Source organism: Podarcis erhardii (assembly GCF_964252035.2).
Source record: "Podarcis erhardii genome assembly, chromosome: 8".
Lineage (NCBI taxonomy): Eukaryota > Metazoa > Chordata > Lepidosauria > Squamata > Lacertidae > Podarcis > Podarcis erhardii.
This window is the reverse complement of record NC_138499.1, coordinates 3,876,087-3,892,771: the sequence shown is the minus strand read 5'-3', so window position 1 is coordinate 3,892,771 and position 16,685 is coordinate 3,876,087. Positions and strand designations below refer to the sequence as shown.

The 16,685-nt window shown below is 47.6% G+C and overlaps 1 protein-coding gene across 1 annotated transcript; it reads right to left on the bottom strand.

The window, feature by feature from the left end:
- Positions 1-135: 135 nt before the first annotated feature.
- On the bottom strand, positions 136-15,586 carry LOC309349019 (lymphocyte antigen 6E-like). The gene is made up of 3 exons (XM_081874876.1): positions 15,272-15,586; positions 1,833-1,952; positions 136-438 (listed from the first exon to the last, which is right to left on the bottom strand). The coding sequence occupies exons 1-3, from the start codon at positions 15,321-15,323 to the stop codon at positions 230-232; spliced, it is 381 nt and encodes a 126-aa protein (XP_081731002.1). The 5' UTR covers positions 15,324-15,586; the 3' UTR covers positions 136-229.
- Positions 15,587-16,685: the final 1,099 nt, after the last annotated feature.

Here is a 16,685-nt window from a genome sequence, read left to right as displayed (position 1 = left end):
ATTGGCAGCTGTGGGAGGGAGTCTGCCGGCAAAGCCATGCAGCTCCCCGACTCTCAAGGGCGCCCTTGAGAGGCCAGCGCCCTGGCACAACGCACCACTAACACCAATGGGAAAGACGGCTCTGGGCAGAGAATGAAGTTAACAGGCATGCATTATAAAGCACAGTTTTGCACGTGGGGGGAAAGGTTGGGTTTCTCCCTGGAGGAGAAGTCCTTCCCGCCTTCTGCATCTACAACCTGGCTCCAAAGATGTACAGCAGACTGGCCAAGGTGCCTGCAACCAAGATCAGGGAGCTGCTTTTCACGCCGACAGCCCCGCTTAAGTTGCACAGCTCGGATTCACAGCATTTGATGGAAAAGGCCATGACACCAAGGTCGATCCCTCCTTGGGGGCACATGGGAGAGCAGTATTTGCTGATGGACTGCTTCTTGTTGTCACCTGGAAGGAAGGAAAGAAATAGGTCCAGTTATTTTTATATATATATAAAAGATAGCCCAAGGAGACAGTTCAAACAGTCAGAATATTAAAAAACTCCTTTATAGTGTGGCAGGATTCATCCTAAATGACCTCGGTCCTGTATACCTGAAGGAGCCACCTCCATCGTTCAGCCCGGACACTGAGATCCAGCTCCAAGGGCCTTCTGGCGGTTCCCTCACTGTGAGAAGTAAAGTTACAGGGAACCAGGCAGAGGGCCTTCTTGGTAGTGGCACCTGCCCTGTGGAACGCCCTCCCTTCAGATGTGAAGGAAATAGGCAGCTATCTTATCTTCAAAAGACATCTGAAGGCAGCCCTGTTCAGGGAAGTTTTTAATATTTAATGCTGTATTGTTTTTAATACTCGATTGGGAGCCGCCCAGAGAGGCTGGGGAAACTCAGCCAGATGGGTGGGTTATAAATAATAAAAAATTATTATTATTATTATTATTATTATTATTACCCAGCAGTTTATTTCCCTGAGTGTCACAGAAAAGTATAAGGAGAGTCTACTGGATCAGGCCAGTGGCCAATCTAGTCCAGACTCCTATTCTCACAGTGGCTACCCAGATGCCCCCATGGGAAAACGGCAAGCAGGATTCGAACACAAGAGCTCTCTCCCCTCCTGTAGTTCCCAGCAGCCGGAATTCAGAGGAGCACAGCCAATATTACTAAAGGTAAAAGGACCCCTGACTGGCAGACGACTCTGGGGTTGCGGCGCTCATCTTACTTTAAGGACAAGGGAGCCTGCTGATACCACCCTGTAATGCACAGATGTGCTATTTTATGCCCTAAACAAGGTTAATTGCTTGCACGCACACACACACCTCTAAGGAAGGAGGGGCCTCACCTCTTGAGGGAGTCAAACGGCTGTCAAACAGCTCTTACTCCTCAAAGAATTTTTTATTGAGGTTTATATAGCAAATGGCAAAGATTTAACCGGATGATTTAATTTAAAGATTGAAGATTGCTTGCTTGCTCACGCGCACACACACACACACACACACACACACACACAAACTTCTTCTTCTTCTTCTTCTTCATCATCATCATCATACCCCACCCATCTGGCTTGATGTCCCCAGCCACTCTGGGCGGCTCCAATTTTCAATTTCCAAAAACTCATAGAAATGATAAAATTCTTCAAAATGAAAGTAAAATATATCAGGAATTTGCAAGAGAGAACAAAATCGAATCTGCATAAAACTGGCCAGTACTGCACCCCTCTGAGGTCTGTGCCCTAGGCAACTCACTCAGATAGGCCAGGTAAAAGTAATCAAGAGTTTGCCGCCTTTGGGACATTTCAGTTTAGAGAAAAGGCAAGAATGGAAGAAGTTGACGAAGCTACGCGGCACTCACCGACGCCTCCACCGAAATACTTGGTGACGCAGTACTTGTCCGAGTCACCACAGGTCTTTGGCTTCAGGCAGTTCCAATTGTTTTCCTCGTTCTCACAGTGGAAGCAGGTCAGCGATGCCACTGTGAATGGAACACAAAACACACTCCTTAGGTACAGACCGCAAAGCAGGGGCAGGAATCATAGAAGCTTGGAGTTGGAAGGGGCCACTGAGGGTCATCTAGTCCAGCCCCCTGAAAACACAGGAATCTCAGCTAAAGATAATAAATAATAATAATAATAATAATAATAATAATAATAATAACAACAACAACAACAACAACAACAACAACAACAACAACAACAACAATAATTTATTTATATTCTGCCCTCCCAGGCCAAAGCCGGGCTCAGAGCGGCTAACAACAGTAAAAGTAACACAGTTTACATAAAATCACCATCTATTAATTGAAATACATTCTAAAATCAATTCATTCTAAAATCAATTCAGAATCAAATTAATGGCAACAATTGGGCTAGAGTTCCATGAGGATTACCGAAGGAGGGGGTCAGGCTGTGCCTTGGCCAAAGGCCTGGTGGAACAGCTCTGTCTTGCAGACCCTGCGGAAAGATGTCAAGTCCCGCAGGGCCCTAGTCTCTTGGGACAGAGCGTTCCACCAGATCGGGGCCATGGCCAAAAAAGCCCTGGCTCTGGTTGAGGCCAGCCTAACCTCCCTGTGGCCTGGGACCTCCAAGATGTTTTTGTTTGAAGAAGGTCCTCCGTGGGACATACCAGGAGAGGTGGTCCCGTAGGTACAAGGGTCCTAGGCCGTATAGGGCTTTAAAGGTCAAAACCAGCACCTTGAACCTGATCCTGTACTCCACCAGGAGCCAGTGCAGCTGGTAGAGCACTGGATGAATGTGATCCCGCAGCGAGGATCCAGTAAGGAGTCTCGCCGCGGCAATCTGCACCCGCTGGAGTTTCTGGGTCAGTCTCAAGAGCAGCCCCACGTAGAGTGAGTTACAATAATCCAGTCTGGAGGTGACCGTCGTGTGGATCACAGTGGCTAGTTCAGGGCGAGAGAGGTAAGGAGCCAACTGCTTAGCTTGGCAGAGATGGCCACCCAACCTCTGCTTAAAAACCAACAAGGAAGGAGAGTCTACCATCTTCCAAGGTCGTTCATTCTGCAGTCTAGCAGCTCTTGCTGTCAAAAGCTCTTCTCAATGTTGATTGTAAGGAAGAAAATAAGGGGAGACACAGGCAAGCAAGCTAAGGCGTTGTTGTTGTTGTTGTTTAGTCGTTTAGTCGTGTCCGACTCTTCATGACCCCATGGACCAGAGCACGCCAGGCACTCCTGTCTTCCACTGCCTCCCGCAGTTTGGTCAAACTCATGCTGGTAGTTTTGAGAACACTGTCCCGCCATCTCGTCCTCTGTCGTCCCCTTCTCCTTGTGCCCTCCATCTTTCCCAACATCGGGGTCTTTTCCAGGGAGTCTTCTCTTCTCATGAGGTGGCCAAAGTATTGGAGTCTCAGCTTCAGGATCTGTCCTTCCAGGGAGCACTCAGGGCTGATTACCTTCAGAATGGAGAGGTTTGATCTTCTTGCAGTCCATGGGACTCTCAAGAGTCTCCTCCAGCACCAGAATTCAAAAGCATCCATTCTTCAGCGATCAGCCTTCTTTATGGTCCAGCTCTCACTTCCATACATCACTACTGGGAAAACCATAGCTTTAACATATATAGAGGGAAACATATATAGAGGGAAACACACTGGGAAAATTCTAATAAAAACTACTTCCCAATGAATTCATCCCTTTGTTGTTGTTTAGTCGTGTCCGACTCGTGACCCCATGGACCAGAGCACGCCAGGCACTCCTGTCTTACTCATCCCTTATAGGAGCTAAATTGAGATGGGGATGGTGCAACCAAATGCTCACAAAATTCTCAGGCTTATTGAAACTGAGGTCCATTTTCGGCTTGCTTGCTTTCCTTCTTTCCTTTGAAACATACTAGTCCTCATGACTTCATAGCGCTGGTGGTTGGGCATTGCCCGCATGCGATGCCTACAAATCCCAAAACCTTTTAACACTTCGTCATTGCTAAATTGGGACATATAAATACTGCTTGATGTGCACTCCTATGCATGCCTATGCATAAATGTGAGGATAATTATACTGTCCTAAGTTACAAGGTTCTGGTATGGAATGATTACTGTCATTATGCGTGCCCTGTGCTTCGAACGCTCAGAAAGTGTTGTATAAACCTTGAGGTGTCCTTTATTATACCAGCAAGCTGTAACTGCAGACCCTATTTTCCAGGGACAGTCCTGGATTTACAGAAGCCGCCCCGGTTTCTGATTTGATCCTGGAATGTCCCACATTTCCCCTATTTTCATCGGAGAAACATTGGAGGGTATGGTAGGACGTCTCTGTTTTCACCTGAAAAATGTTGGAGGGGACGCCTCTATTTTCATTGGAGAAATGTTGGAGGCTATGTGACCTCAGAGCCAAGGAGATAAGTAACTATACAACTTTTAGAAGACGCCTAAAGGCAACCCTGTACAGTGGTGCCCCGCAAGACGAACGCCTCGCAAGACGGAAAACCCGCTAGAAAGGGTTTTCCGTTTTGGAGGCACTTTGCTAAACGAATTTCTCTATGGGGTTGCTTCGCAAGACGAAAAAAATCTTGCGAGTTCCCGCGGGTTTTTCCCCACTCCCCCCCCTTTCCTAAGCCGCTAAGCCGCTTATCAGCTGTTCCGCTGATAAGCCGCTTAACAGCTGATCGCTAAAAGCCGCTAAACCGCTAATAGCGCTAATCCGCTAAGCTGTCAATGGGCTTGCTTCGCAAGACGAAAAAACCGCTAGACGAAGAGAATCGCGGAACGGATTCTTTTCGTCTTGCGAGGCACCACTGTATAAGGAAGTTTTAAAATGCTTAAAAGGTAAAGGGACCCCTGACCGTTAGGTCCAGTCGTGACCGACTCTGGGGTTGCGGCGCTCATCTCACTTTACTGGCCGAGGGAGCCGGCATACAGCTTCCAGGTCATGTGGCCAGCATGACTAAGCTGCTTCTGGCGAACCAGAGCAGCGCACGGAAACGCCATTTACCTTCCCACCAGAGTGGTACCTAGTTATCTACTTGCACTTTGATGTGCTTTCGAACTGCTAGGTTGGCAGGAGCTGGGACCGAGCAATGCGAGCTCACCCTGTCACGGGGATTCAAACCACCGACCTTCTGATTGGCAAGCCCTAGGCTCTGTGGTTTAACCCACAGCGCCACCCATGTTGCACAAAATGCTTAATGTTATAGATATGTTGGAAGCCACACCCCACCCAAGACAGATGGACACAGTATTATTATTATTATTATTATTATTATTATTATTATTAAATAGGACATCCCTATTTTCATCGAGGAAATAATGGAGGATTTGTAACTGAACGATGGACCCTTAAGTAGAACCTTATTTAATCACAGTCCATCTCTCTCTCTCCACCACCCCAGCAAAACATATGATGCATGATACTACATGCAAAGAGAAGGTTGACAGTAAGTCGCCCTCAAATCAACTACTTTCAGATGGCTCAAGGAACAGAGCCAATCCTCAGGCTGTGTGTAGAGTTAGCTGTAATACTGCTATTCCAACTGCAGGTGGCAGTGTGTCCAACCTAGACAGTGAATCACACTTGCTGTTCTAGAATGTAATTTGGCAATAATGCTCCTCAACTATTACGAAACCGCTTGGGTCTGGCATCCTCTCTGAAATAACCTGACACGCTGCCAAGCCTACTAGCCAATCTGGTTGAGAGAAAACGCTTCCCTGATTCCCAGTACGTTGATCACTGTTTGTTCATTGTTGTCGTTTCAAGGATCCTGCTCACATCAACCACAGAAATAATACATATACTAATACAACATTTTAATTTTTTAAAAAAAACACCAGCCAAAACATATTTTACATTGAAATGTACCAAAAAATAATAAAAGTGTTTATACACACACACACACACACACACACACACACTTATTATTTTTGGTACATTTTTAATGTAAAATATATTCCTTATGGCAAATGTATACAGTCATACCTCGGGTTACAGACTCTTCAGATTGAGTTTTTTCGGGTTGCGTACTGCCAAAACCCGGAAGTACCAGAACGGGTTACTTCCGGGTTTTGGCGGTCGTGCATGCTCAGAAGCTCTGAATCGCAACCCACGTCTTCGCACACACGGCTTGCATTCGCAACCTGAGCGTCCACTGTATACTATATAAACTTTTTAATATATACCGTATTTTTCGCTCTATAACACGCACCCGACCATAACACGCACATAGTTTTTAGAGGAGGAAAACAAGAAAAAAAATATTCTAAACGAAACAGTGGATGTATGATTTTTGTGGTTCATGCTGTGGCCACAGACATGTGATCTGACGGTGAGTTTGGGGTAGCCCAATGCAAAAATCCTGAGGATCCATGTGGATCTGTGCTTTGTAACCACGTTTTAAGTGGGGAGGGAAGGAAAAGCACTCAAGGCACAAGGAGCATGTGTGGGGTGGGTGGAGAAGGATGCTGTTAATAATGCAGAAGAGGGATATAAGGGGAGAAGGCTCCTCTCCTCTCCTGCTTTGCTCCTTTAAAGCAAGCAGGCTCTCTGTCCCTCTCTCCTCCCCACTCAGCGGCTCTTCTCCCGCTTTGCTGTTTCAAAGCGAGCCACGGAGGAGGGAAGGAAGGGGAACCATGGATCCTCTGCTCACGACTGCAGCAGATCCCCCCGCCATCCGTAGGCATTCGCTCCATAACACGCACAGACATTTCCCCTTACTTTCTAGGAGGAAAAAAGTGAGTGTTATGGTGCAAAAAATACGGTATATAGTTATATACACACACACGCAGTATATACATTTGCCATAAGGACAGACCTCCGGAACGGATTGTGGTCATGAGTAGAGGTTCCACTGTGTGTGTGTGTGTGTGTGTGTGTGTGTGTGAAATGTAAACTACAAGAGATTGAAGGAACTAATACATTAAAACTGTTTTTAATATTGTTTTTAATGCTGTAGCCCACCCTGAGACCTTGGAGTGAAGGGCAGGTAATAAATAATAACACCACCATTTAATCTTCAATCTTTAAATCAAATCACCCAGTTAAATCTTTGCCATCTGTGGGATTGAGTGTAGGTATGTTGTAGGTATGTGGGTATGTTGTATGAAATGTATGTTTGTATGTTTGTATGTGTATTAATGTTGAATTATTTTAACAATAAAAAATTATAATAATACTAAAAAAAATAATCTTTGCCATTCGCTGTATCAACCTCAATAAAAAAAATTCTTTGATGAGTAAGAGCTGTTTGGCAGCCGTTTGACTCCCTCGGGAGGTATGGCCCCTCCTTCCTTGGAGGTTTCTAAGCAGAGGTCAGCTGGCCACCTGTCAGGGATGTTTTAGCAGAGTTTCCTGCATTTCAGGGGGGTGGACTAGATGACCTGGGGTGTCCCTTCCAACTCTCATTCAATTTTTCTTTAAGGACGATATTCTTTCTGGAGGAAATATAGTTATTAGGACTTCCTGGTAAGGTAAGAGTCAAGTAGTTCATTTAGTTAGTTAAATTTAATTTAGCTCATTCTTTTCCCCTCTAACAATGCCCCGTCTATTTCACTTGAGGGCTCTTCACAGGGCAATTCACACAGAATGTCCCTCGTTGAAAAGCATGGCAGACAACAAAATGATTTGGACTCCTTGGCAGGTTTTGAATAAACATCCACAAATTTTTAGTTAAAAACATGATAGATAAGGCAATGATATGTACAATTTTATAATATGCAGAGCACAGTGTGTGCAAAGAAACCAGAGAGGGGAGCTGAGGGAAGTTCTTGGGGTGGGGGGAGAGGGGGAAAATGTAAATGGTTATATTGATTGATAATTTGTTTCTTAAATTGCTCAATAAAAATATATTCTTTAAAAAAGAGAAAAGCATGGCAGTCGAGAGCATGTGATGCAATATGCAACCACGGTACAAGTTGTTTGAGCTCTGATGGTCATTCTGCAACTGCAAGTCATCAACGTGATTAGGACAAAACCCACAGGGATGCGAAACAAATCTATTAATTAAGACAAACCAGGTTTTGAAATGTGGTGCGTGAACTTTCAAACCACACACCATCCTTCCCAAGGCTGAATGTTTCAACAAGTTAAAAGAGGTCGGGTGCCATGCTCTCTGAAGAATGGTCTTGTGTAGCTCAGAAGTTTACATGCCACACTGACAAATTCTCACAGGGGATTAGATTAGATTTGCTGTAACTCTGCATGAAGCAAAGGAGCACCATTTGTTTCCGAAAGCTCAGGGAGGGAAAGAAAACACTGTCCTTTGGTTTGTGCTTGGTAAGAATACCTATGCCTCCTTGTCGTTTTTGAGAGTTATAATAACATGAGAAGCAGCTGCAGGATCAGACCAATGGACCACCTAGTCTAGGGGTACCAGATTTTTTCCAATGAATCCGGGGACACTTTAAATAAACAAACAATACATGTTCGGGACGTTGATGCTGCAGCGATGGCGGTAGCAGAGGGGCGGCCGCTGCCTTGATGGGACGCGGGTGGCGCTGTGGATTAAACAACTGTGCTGCTTGGGCTTGCAGATCAGAAGGTCGGCGGTTCGAATCCCCATGACGGGGTGAGCTCCCGTCGCTCGGTCCCTGCTCCTGCCCACCTAGCAGTTTGAAAGCACGTCAAAGTGCAAGTAGATAAATAGGTACCGCTCCGGCGGGAAGGTAAACAGCGTTTCCGTGCGCTGCTCTGGTTCGCCAGAAGCGGCTTAGTCATGCTGGCCACATGACCTGGAAAAACTGTCTGCAGAAGCGGACAAACGGCCGCCCCCTCAGCGAGATGAGCGCCGCAACCCCAGAGTCATTCGCGACTGGACTTAATTGTCAGGGGTCCCTTTACCTTTATATATAGGGTGCCTACATACTGCACGGACTGGTTGCATGCCAACATGTGCAAATGGCTTTAGATACCTATTAAGTCCATAAATGAGGGAAGCGGGTGGTGCTGTAGTCTAAACCACTGAGCCTAGGGCTTGCTGATCGGAAGGTCAGTGGTTCAAATCCCTGCGACGGGTGAACTCCCGTTGCTCAGTCCCAGCTCCTGCCCACCTAGCAGTTCAAAAGCATGTCAAAGTGCAAGTAGATAAATAGGTACCACTCCGGCGGGAAGGTAAAAGGTGTTTCCATGCCTTGCTCTGGCTCACCAAAAGTGGCTTAGTCATGCTGGCCACATGACCCGGAAGTTGTACGCCAGCTCCCTTGGCCAGTAAAGCGAGATGAGCGCCACAACCCCAGAGTCATCTGCAACTGGACCTAACGGTCGGGGTCCCTTTACCTTAAGTCCATAAATTCCCATATAGCATATATTCAACACAAAAACAGTGACAATTTGTTGTTGACAAAGGACAGCTGGACATCTAAAGGGCCCCATTACCTTCAGTAGCTGAGGGCCTCATCAAACCTCAATCAGGCCCTGTTCAGAAGCATCGCTGCCTCCAACTGGCAGGGCATAGGCATCCTGGCTAGGAGCCATCAGTAGCCCTCTCCCCATCCATGGATTTGTCCAAAGCCATCCAAATCGGCGGCCATGACTGCTTCCTGTGGCAGTGAGTTCCACAGTTTAACTCGCTCTCTGCTCTCACATCAGTCCTGTTTTGTTTTGTTTTGTTTTGTTTTGTTTTTATCAAAGGACAGTGAAAACTATCCAGCGCTTCCAAGCCCTGTTTGTCTAGGGAGCTGCTCTTCCTCCGAAGCACATTAGCACAAGAAGCTGCTTCAGTTTCCATCAGACCATGGGAACATCTCTGGCCCATCCAGTTTGCCCTGACTTGCCACGGCGCTGTGCCAGCCTTGCTACATACGAGGGGTTTTGCAAGGTACTTAAACAGGCCCTTGACCCAAATATGCTCATTCATATGGATAGATGCAAATTCAGGCTTTCAGGAGTTCACATCAGAAAACTATTAGACTGTTTTTCTTTAAAGCCTTCATGAAAATTCATCAGCATTTTAAGTGCAAATTTCTCCTAATGTGGATATTTGTGTATGCAGCTTTGCACTCGCTGGAGTTTGTGGGACTGTTTCGAGGGCAGCCCCACACAGAGCGAATTACAGTAGTCAAGCCTGGAGTTGACCGTCGCATGAATCACTGTGGCCAGATTGGGGCGGGAAAGGTAAGGGACAAACTGCTTTATCTGGCCAACGCACCTGGCCAGTATCGAACACTGCTTTCCCCAGGAGAAAAGTACCCTATAAACTAAGAAATCTCCTCTGACCTCCCAAGGAAGTGTGAAGCCATACAACACTGCTGTTAGCAGGGTCCCCCTTGGGTAGGCCTCACTTTCCTAGACCGGCTCCCGAACCAACTATTTCCCCAACGTCGTTCGTCGAAGGCAGCCAAAACAAGAGCGATGTCTTTGCTCAATCAGCAAGCCTGCTCCGGGCAGGAGAGTTCTGTGGGCAGATGTTTTTGCAAGAAGCACACCTCAGACGGCGATTGCGGGACTTAATGAGCACCTGTTTGGAGCTTAGTGCTGGAGAGATGTCAAAACAACAACAACTGGTGTGCATGAGAACAGAGTGGGAGAGAGAGATAGAGAGAGGTTTGGTGATAAGAAGCAGCAAGGAGGAGTTGAAGGGCATGTGGGGCATAGCATATGCCACCTGAAACTCTCAAGCAGGGAGGGCATTCTCGATAGCGGCACCCACCTTGTGGAACACCCTCCCATCAGATGCCAAGGAGAGAAGTAACTATACAAGCTTTAGAAGACACCTGAAGACAGCCCTGTACGGGGAAGTTTTTAATGTTTGATGTTTTACTATGTTTTCGTATAGGTTGGAAGCTGCCCAGAGTGGCTGGGGAAACCCAGTCAGATGGGTAAAGGTAAAGGGACCCCTGACCATTAGGTCCAGTCGTGGCCGACTCTGGGGTTGCAGCGCTCATCTTGCTTTATTGGCCGAGGGAGCTGGCGTACAGCTTCCGGGTCATGTGGCCAGCAGGACTAAGCAGCTTCTGGCGAACCAGAGCAGCGCACAGAAACGCCGTTTACCTTCCTGCTGGAGCGGTACCTATTTATCTACTTGCACTTCGTGTCTGCAGACAGTTTTCCGGGTTGTGTGGCCAGCATGACTAAACCGCTACTGGCGCACAGAGGACAATGACAGGTGCCAGAGCACATGGAAACGCCGTTTAATTTCCCGCCACAGTGGTACCTATTTATCTACTTGCACCAGCATGCTTTCGAACTGCTAGGTTGGCAGGAGCTGGGACAGAGCAATGGGAGCTCACCCCGTCGTGGGGATTCGAACCACCGACCTTCCGATCAGCAAGCCCAAGAGGCTCAGTGGTTTAGACCACAGCGCCACCCACATCCCTATCTGGACAGAGACAGCCTAATTCCTGTCATCTATGCTCTGGTAACCTGCAGGTTGGATTACTGCAATGTGTTATACATGGGGCTGCCTCTGAAGACGGTTCAACTGGGGCAGAATTTGGCAGCCAGGTTGCTCACAGAAGAAAGATGGTTTGGACATATAATACCGATCCTGGTCTGGCTGCACTGGCTGCCCATTAGTTTCTAGGCCCAATTCAAAGTGCTCATTTTGACCTATAAAGCCTTAAATGGCTCAGGACGGCAATCCCTCAAGGACTGCCTCTTTCCATATGAACCTACCTGTCAGGGAACTGCCATCGGAGCCAGAGGCGGAGGAAAGGCTCCAGAGCGATGCCAGAGAGGGTCCCAGCAGGGAGAGAGGCAGCCCATCTGCTGGGGAAGGAAATCAGCGTAGCACCAGTGGAGAAGGGGGGCAGATGGGGGAATCGGCGAGGGGGCTCCATGACTCCTCGCCGGAGACCAGCGGGGAGAGCACGGGTCCTCCGCTGCCCACACCCTCCTTGCGCAGAAGACTTCCGCGCAGGGAGAGTAGGAGGAGACTGGGCGTCAAAGAACTTCTTTGCTGGAAGAAGTTCAAGAAACGTCCACTGACGGATTCTGCCAGCGATTGAGACAGCCACGGATGGGTGACTGTCCGGACAGAAAGGGTTCACCCAGGTAACCCCGCCAGGTGTGGCGACAACTTACGCACGAGCAACCCCTAGAACCATTACACTACCCAAACCCTAAGATCATCCTCCAAGACCCTTCTTCGTGTGCCTCCTTCAGAAGAGGGTGGCAAAAAGAGTACTGGTCTTTTCTGTGGTGACTCCTCATTTGTGGAATGATCTCCCCGTGGAAGCCCACCTGGTGCCTTCCTTGCATATGTTTAGACGCCAGGCGAAAATATTCCTCTTCAACCAGGCCTTAGGCTTATTAAACAAGCTGGAATCAATTTCACGCATTGCCCCACCTGAACTCAGTGTGGCAACTTTGGAACCCCCTGCCTCTTGATATCAGGCTGACTCCAGTGTTTTCTTTTCGGCTGAAGACATTTGCACTGAGACCAGCCTACCGAGATGTTTAGAAAGTTTGCACTCCGTTTTAATTTGTTTCAATCTATTCCATTGCGGTTTAAACTTCCTCTATGCTTTAAATTATGGTTGCTGATTTTTTTTTAGTGATAACTTCATAGAGGTCTATCTGAGGCTTTTTCCTACGATCAAGCTGCAGATAGATTTTATGAATATTTTTAAAATGTGCAATCTATGTTATGCGGCTTGGCTGAGATTCTTTCGCCGCGAGCTGTTTAGCGGAGGATCTGTGGTCCCGAAAAGTACATGGAAAAGGAAGGGAATGATGTTTCTGTGCGCTCAGTTGAGGACTTTGCACTCTCCCTGCACCCCCTACCCAGCGAAGCCAAGCCAACCATCCTTGCCAAGCCCTGAAGCCACAAGCGATGAGCTCATTGCAAGCCAGGAAAAATACTGCCGGCATAATGGCAGCGAAAACCCCCCTCCCCATCGCTGCTGGTGTCTCAGCTGACCTCATAACTCCTAACTGAAAACAGGCGCCTCTTAGTCATCTCTCCTCTTCCTCGGACAACAAAGGACAATCCAGGGTGTGGCTTTATTGTCCTTCAGAGGCTTGAGCAGCCGCAGCCATAGCTGACCCCTTTTGTTTGAGCTTATCCTGTTCCCAATGACAGGGCTGGGGCCCGTTTTGCAACCCAGAGCCCACATTTGCCTCTGGAAAACCTTTTGAAGGCTGCATGCTGGCGTTGGGCAGGGCCAGGGGCAAAATGCATGCCAATTTTCCCTCTGGTTCATCCTTCGGGTTTCGACACACGCCCCCTCTCTTATCTGGACAATCAGGAGGCGTTGTGGGCATTCAAGAGCCTGAGAGAGAGACTTTCAAGGAGGCGGGAGGGGTGAAGAAGGGGTGTGTGGACCTCTGTGGGGTGCTATCAGAGCTGCTTTTTAGAGTGAAGGGGGCACAGGGGTGTTGTGTCCTGAACCCTACCCCACAAGGTTGTTGTGGTGATTAAATGAGGAGCGGCAGGTGGCAGAGAACCATGAACACCACCTCAAGCTCCCTGGAGAAATTAATATCAGCCTGGATAGCTCAGTTGGCTAGAGCGTGGTACTGATAACGCCAAGGTTGCAGGTTCGATTCCCCGCATGGGACAGCCTGTTCCTGAATTGCAGGAGGGTTCCCTTAATGATTCTATGATTTCAGTGAAAACAGTGAGATATAAACGCATCCGTGATCTTCGAGCACATAAATTTAACGAATGAGATCATAGTAACGAATAAGCAACACAAAACGAAACGGCAGCCTCTCCACCAGTTTTCATCTAGACGTGGCCAGGAAAATGATGAAGGGAAGGGCAATGGCTAAACAGCTGTATAAGATCCCTGGTTGGAGACCTCTAGGTGGGGCTTGAGATGAAATCCAAGTGAGAGGCTCCCATACGGAGCTAGAGGGACAAAGGTTCCCAGGCTCAGTGCAAGGCAGCTTCCCGAGCTCCTATCTGGGAAGGGCCATACCCTTTTGCTCTGAATGGAATCACAGAATTGTTGGAAGGGACACCTGGGGATCATCTAGTCCAACCCCATGCAGATGGTCCCTGGTTCAATTGGCGCTGCTCGTCAGTTGAGAACACGCTGGGCGTAATGGTATGACTTGGCATAAGGTAGCTTCCTACATAGTCCTACATATCAGCTCAGTAGGTAGAGAGCATACTCCTCAGGGTTGTGGGTTCGAGTCTCACATTGGGCCAAAAGATTCCTGCATTGCAGGGGGTTGGACTAGATAATCCTTGTGGTCCCTTTCCAACTCTACAGTTCTTCGTCTATGAGTCTATAGCTACCAGCCCTTACGGGGTCTTCGCTGCGAGATCACATTCACCCGGTGCTATACCAGCTGCACTGGCTCCCGGTGGAGTACAGGATCAGATTTAAGGTGCTGGTTTTAACCTTCAAAGCCCTATACGGCCTAGGACCCTCATACCTACGGGACCGCCTCTCCTGGTATGCCCCACAGAGGAACTTACAGTCTTCAAATAAAAACATCTTGAAGGTCCCAGGCCACAGAGAGGTTAGGCTGGCCTCAACTAGAGCCAGGGCTTTTTCGGCTGCGGCTCCAACCTGGTGGAACGCTCTGTCACAAGAGACAAGGGCCCTGCAGGACTTGACATCTTTCCGCAGGGCCTGCAAGACAGAGCTGTTCCACCAGGCCTTTGGTCAGGGCGCAGCCTGACTCCCTCCTTGGGCAATCTTTACAAAACTTTAGTTTATGGTTGCCATCAATTTTGATTTTAATTAATTTTTATAATGTTGTACTACTTTAGTGTTATTAGCCGCCCTGAGCCCGGCTTCAGCTGGGGAGGGCGGGATATAAATAAAATTTATTATTATTATTATTATTAATTAACTGGAAGCTGCTCAGAGTGGATGGAGCAACACAGTCAGATGGACTGTAAATGAATCCCATGAGGACTAGAATCTTGTCTGTTTAGTGGACAAAGTGCCAGAGTGTATCTGCTTTGCATGCAGAAGGTCTCAAGTTCAGTTTCTGGCATCTCCGGGTTATTTATTTATTTCATAAAACTTGCACACCGCTTGACTGTAGGGAAAAGCCTCAAGGTGGTTCAGGAAAAAAATAAATAGGCAAAGCAATTAAACCATCCCAGGGAAAAAAATTACAGCCGTGATTCCAAACATGCCGAGAGTTAAAACTGCATCAGACGAAAACAAATTAAAACTCATACCAGCTTCCTAAACATCTTCTGGCGTGGCTTGTCTCAAAAAGAATGTCTTTGGCAGGCGATGAAAAGAATATAGGCGGAAAGAAAACAGGGGAGACAGCTGCCTGGTATCTATAGGCAGGGAGTTCCAAAGTTGCCGCCACTCTAAAACGGCTGAGCTCTTCCAGATGCGGTGTGGGTCTTGTGCGGCCCCCACCTGAGGCCCTGGGCTGCTGCTGCCAGCCAGTGCAGACCGTACTGAGCTAGGCGAACCTACAAAAGGAGAAAGAAGTCTTACCTCTCTCCACGCAGAGCAGAACTGCCAGCAGCGCGGCGAAGGAAGCCTTCATCCTTGGTGATGGTGCGCTTTGCGGTCCCGGCGGGCAGGTGAGCAGAAAGGGCTTCTCTCCGGGTCAGAGGAACGGCGCTAGGAGCTGCCTGCTCGCGTCGAGGGTGCTGTATAAGGGCTCGGTGGCAGGGGAGGGGTCAGGGAGGTGTGGGTTTGAGGAGGAGGTTTCTGCAGCCACTCACCACTCTCCGGGATCCCGGATCAACCACAGGGAGGAGGAGGAGGGCGCAAAAGCTCTCCAAAGGGACATTCCAAGCGGCTGCGCTTTGCTCCAGTTCTTTCGCAGACGATGAAAAGAATGCAGATGAGGGCGAAAACAGTAGGACATTCAGCCAATGGGGGAAGGAACAAAGGAGACGGGGAGAGGCGCACACTCTTTCCAGCTCTGGTCCTCATTTTGTCTGTATTCAGGGCTGGAGAGAGAGAGAGAGCGCATTCGCTCCAGGATTTCAAAAGGTGGTGTGTAGCCAAACGCGTTGCGTGACTTCGCAAGGACGCACAGAGAGGGGAAAGGGCAGGAGGGCTCTGGCAGCGCAGCGGCAGAGCAAATGCGCACAAGCTCACGGAACGGCAGGGTTGGCCGGGACCCCCAAAGGTCATCCAGCCCAACCCCCTTTCATTTTTTCTTTATATAAATGTTTATTAAGCTTTCAGAAAAAAGAAGACATATAACAACAACAATCATAAAGAAAAACAAACATAGTCAACAATACACTTTAAAAAAGAAGAGATAAAAAACAAAAAAAGTACAGGAAAAAATTACACCAATCAGATTAACAAAAAATAAAAACACCAACTTTTAAATTCATACTTAATTAACCTTCTTTCTTGACTTCCTCGCGCCTCCCTTTTTTGTTTTCCTCTTTATCCAATCAGGTACAGCAAATCCTTACCCTCTTTCAAGCCTCATTTCAAATTATTAAGATCCCTTCTATTATGTCTCCGATCTTTCCTCCTTATATTTAAACACCCTTAACATATTATTTGCTTTTGACATAATATAACTTTTACCTTTCACCCTTTTTCTATTACATTTTTGCTTATTTTTAACACTGTATCACTAATGCCATCTTATTTTTATATCCAACATCATTTTAACATTCATAAACTTTGTAGTATTTCTGCAGATAGTTCTTGAACTTCTTCCAGTCCTCTTCCACTACTTCCTCTCCCAGGTCTCGGATTCTGCCAGTCATTTCTGCAGCCCAACCCCCTTTCAACCACGGCTCCGGAAACCCAGGCAGGCGGCCAGCCAACCTCTGCTGAAAGGCCTCCGATGAAGGAAAGTCTGCCACTTTTTCCAAGGCCACAGGACCATAGAAACGTATAGTTGGAAGGGACCCCCAAAGCTCATCTAGTTCAG